This window comes from Glandiceps talaboti, chromosome 6, assembly GCF_964340395.1.
Source record: "Glandiceps talaboti chromosome 6, keGlaTala1.1, whole genome shotgun sequence".
Lineage (NCBI taxonomy): Eukaryota > Metazoa > Hemichordata > Enteropneusta > Spengelidae > Glandiceps > Glandiceps talaboti.
Window position 1 is genome coordinate 25251373 of NC_135554.1, and position 14745 is coordinate 25266117.

The 14745-nt window shown below is 35.3% G+C and overlaps 1 protein-coding gene across 1 annotated transcript; it reads left to right on the plus strand.

Annotated features, from left to right (window-relative positions):
• The first annotated feature begins 2774 nt into the window (after nucleotides 1-2774).
• LOC144437014 (adenosine receptor A1-like) lies at nucleotides 2775-11116 on the plus strand. Its single transcript, XM_078125882.1, has 7 exons — nucleotides 2775-2813; nucleotides 4278-4551; nucleotides 7943-8167; nucleotides 8584-8726; nucleotides 9553-9719; nucleotides 10153-10305; nucleotides 10578-11116. Exons 1-7 carry the CDS (start codon nucleotides 2775-2777, stop codon nucleotides 10663-10665), a joined length of 1089 nt encoding a protein of 362 aa, XP_077982008.1. The 3' UTR covers nucleotides 10666-11116.
• Nucleotides 11117-14745: the final 3629 nt, after the last annotated feature.

The following is a 14745-nucleotide window of genomic DNA, read 5'->3' on the forward strand; positions in this document are numbered from 1 at the left end:
CCTGTTTTTGGTTTAGTTTTTGAACTTTTGCATCAAATCAGGCGTCAAGCAACAGTCATTGTAGAAGGTTCAAGAACATGTAGCCTCAAATAACTTTGTAGGTCACGTTGTCAAATTCTTAAGATAGTTTAACATTTCACTGCCTAATCCCAAGATAGATATATGATATCCCTTGGGACATACACCAAGGCACCTAACGGTTACAGTGAGTGCATAATTTGATTGTGATCCGTTAATGGACGAAGCTTGCTTAGTACTTTTCAAAGTACTTTTCACTTGACTTTAAACCCATCAGCGCCTATATGAAGTGATCTACTTTCCAATGCGTCGTGCAATCCACGGCGTTCCAGATACATACGTAGTTCAGTATAATATTCAATTAAAATGTTGTATTAGACTTCCTGAAATGGTTAACATTTGGCAGTCTTATCGTTACAATGATACGGGTTTTGATCTGTCACCATTACATGGTCATGTGTAATGTGACCGTAAGAGTGTTACATTTAAAATTTCCCTTGTAATTGCAAAGAATATGTATATATAACTATACTACGTTTAATAGTGTAGCTCACCTCGCTGTTAACAATATGGACAGTATGTAATCTTTACATAAACCTCTGTTTGAACAGGGAGCACTTCAGAAAATACGTATTGATGGACAATATGTTAACTTTGGTATATATACATATGTATATATAGTGAAATGGTCCAAAACACGTAATCAGATATATCGGTACAGACAAATGCATAGATAACAGTCACTGCCGCATTATGCTCCCATTCATACTGAATCCTGTACCATACATAAGACACAAAAGATAAGCCTGGAGCAATTAAATGAAATGATATAAATTGCATTCATTTTTTAACTTCATATTTATCTATAAATTTGACAAGGCCAAACACCAAATTGCATTGACAGAGATATAAAAAATGTCTAAGGGGAACCATACCGCGAATTGACCTTAAAGGATATTGCTTGCAGAGGGCCAGGCATTATAATCGACTTGTTGTTCTCTTGTTAATTATTTCTGTACAGACGTGTACTTTGCAAGGCTAACTTCAGTCTATCACAATCAATAAGATGAATTCCTACAAAAGGAACTATATTTAATTACCTGTATATTATTGATTAATCAGATATGTTGAACTTTTTTTATATTTCTGTATGATGGTTGGAATTGTCAAAGAAGGTTCTAGAACGCAAAAGCCAACAAATGAAACAGCCCAGCTGTTATACACGAAAACAAAAAACATATGTTAACATTTATACGATAAAATGATATGCCTGAAGGATATTGGTTGTTTACGTACATCGTGTATATATAATAAAGCCACACAATCAACAAATACAACAGTTCAAATGTATGTTTTCACCTTATTTTCAAATTCACTGCTTGTTTAGTCACATTCCAATGAAAAACCTATAAATCCTCGGTATTAACCTTGGCAATTTTAAACAGACACGCATAGCTTTTACAGAGTTCGCCCCCTAATCACTCTACTACCATGTGAAGATGAACCTGGAAAGAGTTGCATTAACGAGTGATTAAACGCAATTATACTTCACCTACCAGTACGTCACACTGCACTGGTAGTAGTATGAAAGCTTTTAACAACCAGTACACTGTACAATATTTTAAGTGAATGAGTCAAGTACATCTATGTACAAAACATAGAAAAATTGCTTTCAAGAGGATTTTCTGTCAGCAATAGTGAGTCGAGTGGTAATTAGAGCTGTTTGTTCTGTGTCAACACATCCACATGGACAGAAAGCGACGGGTATTTGCACTATTGACAGACAAAATTTGTCATTGTATTTAAGTTTAAGCTTATTGTTTACGAATAGAAAAGAGCAGAGCAGTTCATTTTCCATTTCCTGGACTCACTTCACTTTACCGATGATAAACAAGATTCTTTGAAGTGAAGGATGGCAACATCTTGACTCTAGGGGTGGTTTCTATTGTCTTAGGAAATACAAGACAGCAAACCCCCACTGTGAGATTCTCTATATATCATGTTGTTTTTTTTATACATAAAATGAAACTCCTGCTCCTCATGCCCCTGTTAATGGACTGAAAATGTGGTTCAACAACAAACCATATTACTTTCTGTGATAAAGTAAGGATATCTCTTCAGATTTTTAAGCCTCTTTAAAGTAAACGTCATCATTGGAATTTCGAAATTAATCATGTTTGCTTTTGATTTAGTAAATTAATCATATTGATAGAGTTTCTTACGTTTAGACAGTCTGTTTGTTTGTTTGTTTGTTTGTTTGTTAATTCGTCTGTTGTTTACCGAGATATATCAAATTATTTCAGTAGTACTACTTGAAAAGAGAGTAGTTTAAATGTGTTTATGTACATAGTTACCTCCCTTTTTGTGGTTATTCCACAGTTCGTTGTAAAACCCATTTATATGTACCCTTTCCGATTTTCTCCTTTCAGAATAAAATTGTTCAATTCTTGGCGCCCGGAAGTTTTTGACAATTACATCGACACGACATTGATGATCTAGTCACTGTAGAGTCTCTGTTGTCAAGGCAACATATCATTTCTTATTGTAACTCACTAGCCTGTCAAATCACCAAGGTCGGAGTGTTTCGACGCTGACGTCATTCTGTAGCATGCTTTCTTTCTCTCTCTCTCCCTCTGATGGTTGGACCTGCACGATATCACGTGACTGTGGGCTAGATGATGTTGGAAAGCTAGGCTTTATTTACAACACTTTGCTTTGTTGGTTTCCCAGGTAGGCTGTTAGAAGACACCTGAAGAATGGAGTCTAATGCTACACCGCAATATTCACTACCAACGGTAAGTTGAGACTGTCGTAAACTGAAGTAGTTATGTCTGCCACATCATCATACATTCCATTTGATAACCAGTCGAAATAGATTTTACGGAGATATTCATTCTAAAACAGATTTCTGGTTCGACGCAGTTAACAGTTTTGGAATGTTTATGCGATATATCCATATGTAACACATAGCAAGGAATTATATTCTGGATATTCAAATTACATGTAATATATAGTAGGCCTGGTTCATTTTTGTTTGAATTATACATTTTTCTTCAGTTGTAAATCTACTGTAAATGCATTATAATGTTACACTCCACTTAGTGTGTTAATTGTTTTAGTGGTATTGTTAGTAATAAAAAAAAAAACAGGAACAAGGTAATTCCTTTAAGTAGTTTGTTTCTCTCTCTACCATTGCCTATTTGTTGGTGTTATAGTATTTGACTTAGGTGGCAAATAGCTATAAGCATACTGTGTAAGACAATTATCACACAAAATGATATCATCACAAGGAAATTCCAGGGACAACTAATTGACAAATGTGATAAGTGACTGCAGTGTTGTAGTTAATCATTATTTTAAGTAGATTGTGAACATATCATCACGTAATGTGAGTAATCACTTTGATAAACGATCCAATAACTTAAATCTGTCCAGTAATTGACAGATACATGTCTACTACTACTACTACTACGGTATTCCATTACACACGTATTAGCTATAAAACTGGATTTTTACGCTTTTAATATCGTCGGATGGTGTCGGCACTTTGTATGCAAATACATGTCTAGGGGCGGGGGCGGGGGAGGTGTACTTGGAAGTATAATTACGATTTCAACCTTGTTAGTAAAATATATGTTAATGATCGAGGACTAATGACGTCACCTTGCATTGATTCGTGCGTACACGGACGGCTGCTCTCAATCATTAGGCCCCTCACAAGGAGTGAACCAATCAACTTGTCAATTACATAAACATAGTTATATCGTGTTATTACGACGTTATGGTTTCATTGCTGTTGTTACTGTTGTTACTGATTATGACTTGTTGTTTATGTTTATGTTTATGTTGTTGTTGTTGTTGTTGTTGTTGTTGTTGTTGTTGTTGTTGTTGTTGTTGTTGATGATGATGATGATGATGATGATGATGATGATGATGATGATGATGATGATGATGATGATGATGATTGTGACGTGGTAGTCGTAGTTGTAGCGATGATTACGATGACGATTGTCACTTCTTTTATTTTGGTTGTTCTCACGATCCAATAATTTGTTCGTTTAAAATACTCTCAACTTGTAGGTTTGTTTTCGCACTTGACAACTACTCAAATACACATAGCTCTGATCTGATCATTTCTACGACCTTCTTCAAGTCAATGATTAGCATATTGTGAAATGTTACAAGTATTGCAGATATTTTTTTCGGTTTCAGTAGCAAATACAGTTAATTAAATAAAAACCTTTTTTTTTTCTTTGCAGAATTCCGGATTGTTCTTAAATTCGTCGTCTGAAGGGCTTACATCGGATGATATTATCTATTATTCGTTTTATTATTCTATAATTGTTATCATAACATTAGTTAATATTGTTGGTAATTTATTAGTTATAACGTCAGTCATTCGATTCCGCCATCTTAGAAATGTGTGTAGTTACTTTATCGTTAACCTAGCTGTGTCCGATTTGTTGATGGGTCTTATATACACACCGTATAACCTTAGCCATATGGAAATACCAGAAATAGAGTCTAGCATGGGTAAGTTGACCTCTTTCATTTCATCTTGACTAGGAATAAAAAAGTATATCGTCGAATTGTTGTTTCGTGGTAAAAACAAGTCAACACAAACACAGATGTACACGTGTATGTATGTATGTATGTATGTATGTATGTATGTATGTATGTATGTATGTATGTATGTATGTATGTATTCATGCGTATTTATATAAATGTGTATCTTACAGTAAAAGGTAAGGCTGGTTTTATTTTAGTTTCGTTAGAAATTTCACACCTCTTCAAAAAATTACCACAGTGCTGAGACAAGCTGTGAGACTAAAGGAAGCTAAATGTTGTTTTTCCCACAAAGCCTCGCCCAGTGTATAGCAGGCACATTCTACTCCAGTTTTTTCCCAATTTTTATATGTTATTAGACAGGTCACACTATGCAGGGTTGGTGAAAATTACGTTTCTCAGTTCGTTTACTGAGAAATACAGCTAAGATAAAAACCGCCTCGCCTTTGTTTCACTTTACTGTTGCAAAGAAAGTGTCCAGATTGTATTTTAACTGACCCACTGAGACCTGTCTGAGATGGGATTCAAATAAATCTTACCCATGACTCTTTACATGAATTGTAGCAAATATGTCTTCTACATCTACACCTTAGTGAAGGTCATAGGTCATACATTAAAAGTGTTATGTATATCATGATATAGCATTGATTTTAACAATTTACGACGGTGAAGTGATTTCACTCTGTTCAGTAACATGCATTTTCTGCCTTGTACTGTTGATAATTTACATGTTCTTGATACAAATATGGCTAGTATCTGTAGAAATCTCCATCATGGTGATCGATAAGACGTTCCCCGGTGTGTTGTGTACGACACGAAGCAATGATACAGGTTGGCACCTTAATGCACATTGAAACTCTATCAATCAATGGCAATCAATAATGACAGTCCAAAGTATATAGGAAGGCGATGACATCGTTCATGTCGATTAGTTCGAGGAATTATGGCCCAGCGAATTAAATGAGAGTATACGCCAGGGAAATCAAGGCAATGAAAATAGGAGCACAAGACTTAAAGTTTTCAAGTACACTCACTAGGATACAGTGGATGTACTTGTAAAATCTATTTTTAAGCTAAATTAGATTAAAGGGATAAAAGCATTCAGTTTATACGTTTTAGGGGAGTATTGTTGCCGCATCTTAAAAAGGTATCTGTAGTACTAGTATTTCACTAAATGAAGTATTCTCTGCTATTGGCAGAACATAGCATTCTGGCATGCTACATACACGATTCGATGACATTATTTGGCATATTTTCCTGAGACTTCCGAGGAAGTCTCTTTCATACCATTGCTAATGACGCTAAACGGTGATTTGTAATGACATCAGTATATCAACACCAAGACTAGTAAAGTCGTTATTTCGATATATTATTTTATCGACTTGCCAATAAAAAGACTGAAATCTCGCGTTTTCATCAGATTCTGATTAATAAACCGATGTTACACAATCACGCGAGATTTCGCAGTCACGTGGGAGTTGTCTTTTTAGAAAAAAAGGCCACAAATAAATTAATCGATCAAACTCCTTAATCTAATCAACACTGTTTATGACTAGATCAGTAATATTTCATTTTTGTAAATCCCCTCGTGTAAGAAAAAACTAATCCCTCCGATTATATATACCACTCGAAACAAGTTAATAATCAGGATATATATCCTTCAATAGTAATTACCAGTCTACTTAACATAGTGTGCAGTTATATTTGACAAAATGGCCGACTTAGAGGACACATTATTAAACATAGACATGTAAATAATAATAAAAATTTATCCTAACAAATAAATACAGTGTAATAGCACTAATACGATAACATACTTAGAATGTATATTTAACGTAGCTTATATGTCTCTCTGAAGTTTCACCTAAAATTCTCTGTCTATATGAAATCATGTACGAAATTAGATTAAACCAATATTATCTTCCCCGTAAACTGAAAAACTGAGCAAAGTGGATACACTTTTAGGAATGAGTCAAAAGGTGACGATTACGTTATGCAAATTTAAGGTAACATATTCCAATTTTGTTTTTCTTTCGTCTGCTGTATTAAAATACTGAATATGTCACTTTGCAAACTAAATTGCTGTAATACAATAATGTATAACAATTTTATAAATACTGACGTACATGTCGGGAAACATATTTCGTATATTACGAAATAAGAAATCGATTTACTCATAATTTGATTCGGAAAATATGTAAGATCATGCAGTTGTGATGCGTAGTGCAAGATAAGGCCTCAACCAATAACGTTACATTATGTTGTTATCATCATGCATATCATGTATCGATGTTAATTGATATGCACGGCTGGGGAAAGAGTCTGCATAGCAATGCATGCAGCGCAGACAAAGAACGAATATATCATCATTGTCTGTGCGAAAGAAACACCTACATGTCATGAGAACGCCCATTTGAGAATGCAAGAATGCCGCAGGATGTATATCAGATTGTTATTATTTGAAACAGACTCTCGTTTGTATAGCAAAGCTAGGATTTTCACAAATAAATAGAACCATTCAATTTAGTTTGGCGGTCCACCGAATTACAAGATTAGGTGTCCACCCATTGTTCATTACTATTTACATGTATTATCAACATCAACTGGTTGATATCTTGTTGTGAGTCCTCACGTTACCGTCAGTTGGCGCTGCATACTTTAAAAAAAGTACGTTGACTTGATATGAATGGTGTATTTTATACATGGTACATGTTAGATGCACAGAGTACAGCATTTACCTAATCCATCGGATATCAAATATAATGGTTGTCCGTAAGTGTAGGTGATATTTTTTTCAATCAAGTAACCACATTTAAGCACGACAAACACATCAACTCATTCGATGGTTACATGTAATGTACACACCAGATCGCGGATAAAAATACTTCTATCGGTTTCTATATAGAATCGAAACTAGATTCTAGTTTCTATATCCAACTAATTCTACACAGTAAACGATAGAAGTATTTTTATCAGCGATTTCCCTATAATCTGGTATACAATTGTCTTTACACAACTATACTCCTATATCCGTCTAGTATATGACAAGTTCCGTTTAGATGAAAGTCCATTTGTTATATGCAGTTGTGATCCATGCATGGTGTCCATTCAAGTTCAATATCATCTTAGAATTGTGGCTTTTGGACAAAACGAGTTTCCTCCATTGTAAACGATCAACGCTAACGTCTTTCGCATTGCAGACCAAGACTGAGAGCAAAATAGCTGCTAGTTGCCATGACAACAAGCTCCCGTGGACAGATATAAATATCAAATGAAGTAAAAGTTTACAGTAAATTTGTAACATTATTCCGATATCCAAAATTCTCATTTATGGATTCATTCCTACTTTGTTCGTCAGACTCCATGTTCCTGTGTCTGTTCTTCCTTGGAGGCGTTGAAGTGTTCCATTGCTGCTCTGCTTGGTCACTGGTTGCTATCACCGTTACCCGTTACATCTCTATATTTCACCCTTTACGTTATCATGAACGGGTTACACCACGACGTACTCTGCTTGCTATCACACTGGTATGGGTTTTGTCATTTAGTTACTCGTTTGCACAGTACGCCAGACCTGTTGACCAGGGTAAGTCGTTTCACACCTCTCAATCCAAAAATCTATGGTGCCAATGTGAATGTGTTGACAAAATTTATGATATCCTTATCTCAGGCTAAAATCAAAGAAAATGTTGATTTATGATATCATTATTTTCGTGGATAGCCATATTTATTTTAAACTTTGTTAAGCGGAGACTCTGAAATGACTATAGCAACACCAAATCGACCTGCTAAGTGTGGTTTGTTGATGGTGATAAATCACATTGTGTGATGTATGTCGTCTGTTTAATCAATGTATTTCACTCACACGCAGTGTACTTTGTTCGTATTCTGTTAAGAAAGGCTTTTGACCCAATATAAGCTTATCGATCAGTCGACTTTTTCTTACTTAGCGACTATTTTGAATTATGATTATTACATTTATTACACGTTTTGAATTTTCAGTAAATTTCCACGGCCGATGTCGTTATGAACTGATGTATACCCAATTATGGCACACCTTAGCAATATCGACGTTTGTATTTATGATACCACTGACGATAATGATTACATTGTACACTAGAATATGGCTGATAGCAAGGAAACAGGTCAGTTGTAACATAGGGGCGTGTAGTATTTCTTAGATTGTTGTTTTCCTTGTCTACGGACTAAATATAACAATGTTTTTACGTGAACATATCTCCCCTGCCTTTTAAAAGAACGAGTTATCTTACATTAGTTATTTTCCAATATAGAACTTATATTGATACATTTGTAGTAGCAGGATTCGTGTGATATTTTCCCTCGGAAAACAACAATTTATTCAATAATACGTGTCCCTGTGAGTTGAAATGCGTATAGCAATATAGCGTCAGCTATTTTTAACTTTCCTGAAATGAATATTCATGAGAGATGTTTTACACTGAAGGGAATAAGCACTCAGGAGTCATGAATATCCATTGTGCAACCATGAATATATTATTTCTGCTGACTCCCATGGTGCAATGGCCCATACAGTGCACAGCAAAGATACGCTATAAAGGCAGAAAATCAACTTGATGTTTTTTTTTCTGAAATTGCAAATAAATTGTATATTATGTAAAATCATGAAATGATTGTACAGAGCCCATAGTTTATGAATTGTTTCTATTTCATGGAGTGGCATTCCCCTTTAACAAGTTTTTAGTTGTGGCAATACATACATTGGTACTTGTGGCTATAACATATCAAATGCATTTTACAAACAGGAACCCAATTCCATGGTCAAAAAGTGAAAAATATAGTAATGTTTTTTATTCATTAACAGTCAAAATAAAATCCAATTTCTCATCCATATTGTAGAAGTATGTCTCAAACCATTCTACATACATTCTACATTGCGATAATATATTCACATTATGGGCCATAATGCAACTTTAATGTTTTCTTCACCAGCTGAGAGCTATTAACTATGACCATGATAGAAGCTCGTTTAAGCACGAATGGAAGATAACGAAGATGATCGCAATGATTTTAGGTTATTTTGTGTTGGCATGGACACCGATGCTAGTCTTCCTATACATCAAGATGTCTTGTGATTGTGAAGTCAATCGATACATAAGGTATACAGATTGCAATTTTGTTTCTCTTTCGTTGATCTGGTGTTGTTTTGTCAATATGGATACGGAATCACGTCAGTAAATGTTGAAATATAGGAGACAGACAGAGACAGACAGACAGACAGACAGACAGACAGACAGACAGATAGACAGACAGACAGACAGACAGACAGACAGACAGATAGACAGACAGACAGACAGACAGACAGACAGACAGACAGACAGGCAGAGACTGACAAAGAGAGACAGAGACAGACAGAAAGAGACAGAGAGACAAAGAGACAGAGACAGACAGACAGACAGACAGACAGACAGACAGACAGACAGAGATAGAGGAGAAACTATTTTGGATGTTGTTCAAAACAAAGTACATGTCATACTCTTCAACCTACTTTGGATCTTTATTGAAATCACTCTCTCTTCCTCTTTTCCCCAGGGCCATTTGCCGAATCTTCTTACACAGTAATTCTGCGGTTAACTTCATTATATACGGTGTATGTAACACAGAATTCAGTGCAGCTTTCAGACGATCACTAACACAGATGTTTTACTGTAAGAAAGTCTATCCACACGTAAATTTCAACCAAAGGTGAGTAATTCTCTCTCTCTCTCTCTCTCTCTCTCTCTCTCTCTCTCTCTCTCTCTCTCTCTCTCTCTCTCTCTCTCTCTCTCTCTCTCTCTCTCTCTCTCTCTCTCTCTCTCTCTCTCTCTCTCTCTCTCTCTCTCTCTCTCTCTCTCTAGTTTAGCAGTTCTGTTACTCTTGAACGGATTATTTTATCGAAATCTGCTAATACTATAGCATACGTTCACTGTACTCTAATAGTATGAAACAGTCAAGCAATATTATGATTGTTGTTGCAGGAACGGCACAGTTATTCAGAAGAGAAAGGGAAGGCTGGCCAAACTGTGCACTGAAAGAGGAAGACCGCTGAAAATTACCTTTGTGTAGTTCTTTTCCTTGGTTTTGATGGTACATATCGAATTTATATTTATACGGGTAGCTTGCTGAAAGACTGCATTATAAACTATTGACCGAAAATAAAACCTCAATGGGAAGAATTATTTAATCATGGGCATTTAAGGCTATATATAACTTAGAAGTTTACCTCCCTCACTTTGAATTTTGATACACAATGCACACGTTTGCCGTAAAGTTGTCAACATATTCCTTAGCTCTATATCCACAGTCTACAAACAGTGTTTAATTTATCTGAGGGCGCTATATATTTTAGATTAGTACTTTGAAAAATACTTTATAGAGATTGCATTATTTCATGACTGCTTAAATTTACGTATTTTGTGAAAATCACGATTTGCATGTGTCAGTATAGAAATTAGTATGGTATGGTATGGTATGGTATGGTATGGTATGGTATGGTATGGTATGGTATATGTGTATTGTGTGTGTGTGTGTGTGTGTGTGTGTGTGTGTGTGTGTGTGTGTGTGTGTGTGTGTGTGTGTGGATGGATGGATGTGCGTGTGTTTAACAAATATATGTTTAAATATACGTTGGTTTTTTCCATGTGTATATGCATGTGTGTGTGTGTGTGTGTGTGTGTGTGTGTGTGTGTGTGTGTGTGTGTGTGGTTGTGGTTGTGGATGGGTGGATGTGCGTATGTTTAACAAATGTATGTTTAAATATGCGTTGGTTTTTTCCATGTGTATGTATGTATGTGTGTGTGTGTGTGTGTGTGTGTGTGTGTGTGTGTGTGTGTACGCGCGCGCGCGTGTGTGTGCGCGCGCTCTACATGCATAGTCAGTGCATCAAAAGTTATCCTCAATGTGATTATTTGTGATTTTCTTGTGTTCGGGTTTTATTGTGTATATGTTTTGTAATCATTCGTGTTTGAACTTTGTTATGAAGAAACTTACATGACACCTTTAACAGCATACAATGAAGCACAATTTGTGCACACATGTATATCTAATAAAAAATAAATATGAAACTCTAACTTATTGCAAATTGCGCACATTGTTGTTTGTTTTGTTGAACGTGTGTTTATCGTGTGTTTATGTAGAATATATGTACACATGCATTACAAATAACATTTGAAAGAAGCACTGCAGTTAAGTTATATAAATTGTACACACAGTTACTGAACTGTACACTTGTTGATAAATGAAAAGGATATATAGTAATCAGCCGACACAGGCAGAGTCATGTAACATCGTCTTTAATCGATTTCATAAGGTACCCAAATATAGATCATTACGGGTCATGGGATGTTTCCATTGAAAATGTACACAGCAATATATAATGATTAGCTAGGAGGAATTATTACATTTTCAAAAATTTCGTAGAAAATAGATTGAGTAATTGAACAACAGAGGGCGCTAATACTATGGAAGAGAAAAATATCTTATCAACATATGAATACTGTCATAGCTTTTCATATCTCTTACTTGGTTTAAAAGTGTGAAATACTACTTTAAAAATATATATTCTGTACAAAACGTCGAAAAATTGTTCATATCTCTCTTCTCACAAAAGTCTGATCTTTGCAGAACACTTCATTTTTACAGACCATTACACAGAGGCCTAGATCGAAGCAAGGTTATTGTCTTTTTCTTCAAAACATCGCCTTCTTATACTTCAATACACAAGTCAATACGTAAAAGATATCATATTGTCATCACGCGTCTTGGTTTTGAAAATACTGAAATCGCCTTCTAGATCTGTATTCTTCTTTCATTAACTGTCGTATGGATTTCAAAAAATTCAGAGCGGAAGTTTCTTCAAGAAACACTGGAAAGATAAAATTAAAGCAGTGAGTTAGTACTCAGCAGTGAAGTAACACAGGCATAAATATATTCTATGAACATTTTATATGATTTGTATTTACTTTTGTTACTGATTATTATATCATGATTCTGCTTTTCAACTGTAACCATGACTACACTTATATTTGTTCACGCACATGTAATGCAGGCACTCAGGCTCATTTCTTTCAAATTCTTTTTGAGTCACTCTATAAAAAGGAAAAGTTTCTCGTTCATACTACCCCCCCCCCAGACAATACAATTATTATGATATTGTGATATAATTATTTTGGGTGTCTGATCATATCCCAATGAAACAACAAGGGTTTCCTTAGAAATGGAAATGCTTTTCCGGATTCAGACATTGGCATCGACTGTTGCCATGGCATCAAGTCTCATCAAAGTGCCACAATGACCAATGAAAACATAATGGGAAGCAAATCGCTTAGCAACAAGTAATATATATATATATATATATATATAAACGTGTCCTAAATTCATGACCCTACGTTAAAAGTCAACAAAACAACCTAAAATACAATAAGTAAACTGATCGTCAATTGCAATTATATCCATTGATATATGACCTAAATATTGATAGAGGTTAAACGTCAATGTTAATGATAATGTTAATCAACAAAATCATCACTGAGCTGATGGTATACATAATTTATGTAAATAATAATAATACATATATTAGGTATGTCAGTCTTCGCTGTCAGGGTGTGATGACGGGAGTAAGGGGGTGGTATGAAATAACTTTTAAGTTTCTTTTTATATAACTGATGTCATATTAAGTCGTAGACTGCATAGCAACAAATATTCATAAATATTCTTACTCTCATTTTCTATGACCCCAATTATTGTCATAATGTGGAATACAATTACCAATATAGATCATGGGTTGCATATTATGATTTTATGCGAGTATGGTGCAACATCGATCATGCATGATCAATATTGCCGGCAAAAAAGTCACTTGTCCATACCTGGCTGTAAATTTAGGGCAATGTATATAATGAGCACGTGTTCCAGACTGCAAAATGGCACTAACACATTTTGTAAAGTAGCTTCGACGTCATAAAAAATTAGTTTTATAATCAGTGTCAGTAAATAATTTTAAATAATTTCACACAAAAAAGAATTCGACAAAAAGAAATGGGCGACAACCACTTGAGTTTTTACAGGTAACATGGCGTCTATGTAACAACTTTTAATATTTACTACATATTAAGAAAATCATTCCGTCCATCTTTCAATAGCATAATGTACTCAAAACTGTAATACGTCAAAAAGTGTGCTACATACCTGACCTCCCGTTCCATTGAGCGATGTCTCTCTCATCTACGTCATGCATCAAATTGACCTGAAATAGAAACACACCAATGCTGTGAATTTCACGTGCGGTTGGTCGAAGAAATCACCAAGTATAGTTAGGGAAAGATGAGGAGGGGGAACCCTTCTGGCTAAATATGTACAAGTATAGATTATACTAGTTCAATGTGAGACCTCTCTTTGTAAAGCCCAAATCTATTTGGAAAGAAGTCGCATATGTATGGACACAGAAGTTGATTGCCACTGTTATTTTATTAGTGTACCATACAATTGTACATCTCCCGTGGAATGTGGGAGGGGGAACAGTATAATTGTGCATTTAAAAAGCTCTGTGTAGTCTTGTGTGTGGGGGGGGGGCTACACAATTCTTGCCTTCATGGAGGGGGATGCATGATTTTTTAGAGAGCGCGGAGTGGGTGGGTGGGAGGGCTGCGAAAATTGTTTTGATCAAAATACTTTCTCCTCAGCCCCCACCCCACCCACCCGTAAACTGTGCTCCTTGCCCTATAGCTAACCAACGTTACTTGAGGTTTATATACCGACAACGGCTAACACAAGATAAAAAAATAAATAACATGTTAGTAGGTTTACCGAAATAAACTTGAAACTCCATCTTATCTAAGTGTATTTAGTATATGTATTCTCAGACTGTCTTAGTACCATCCAATGCGATATTACATCTGTTAGAGTATTCGCGGTTTTTGGTGACCCTTTATATGACTGTAACAGTGTAATACTTATTTTTGAAATAGAAGTATAACTAAAGTACCACTTACCTCACCATGTACTGCAGCAACAGTTGCTACCAAAAACAATATTATTGAGAAACACACGAAAAAGTTGAAATGAAATGAGAACATCATGCTTTCACCAGGGACCTGGAGTTGGAAATGTTCAGTTTTGATATAAATTTTGTCTGAGTGCAAGTACAGG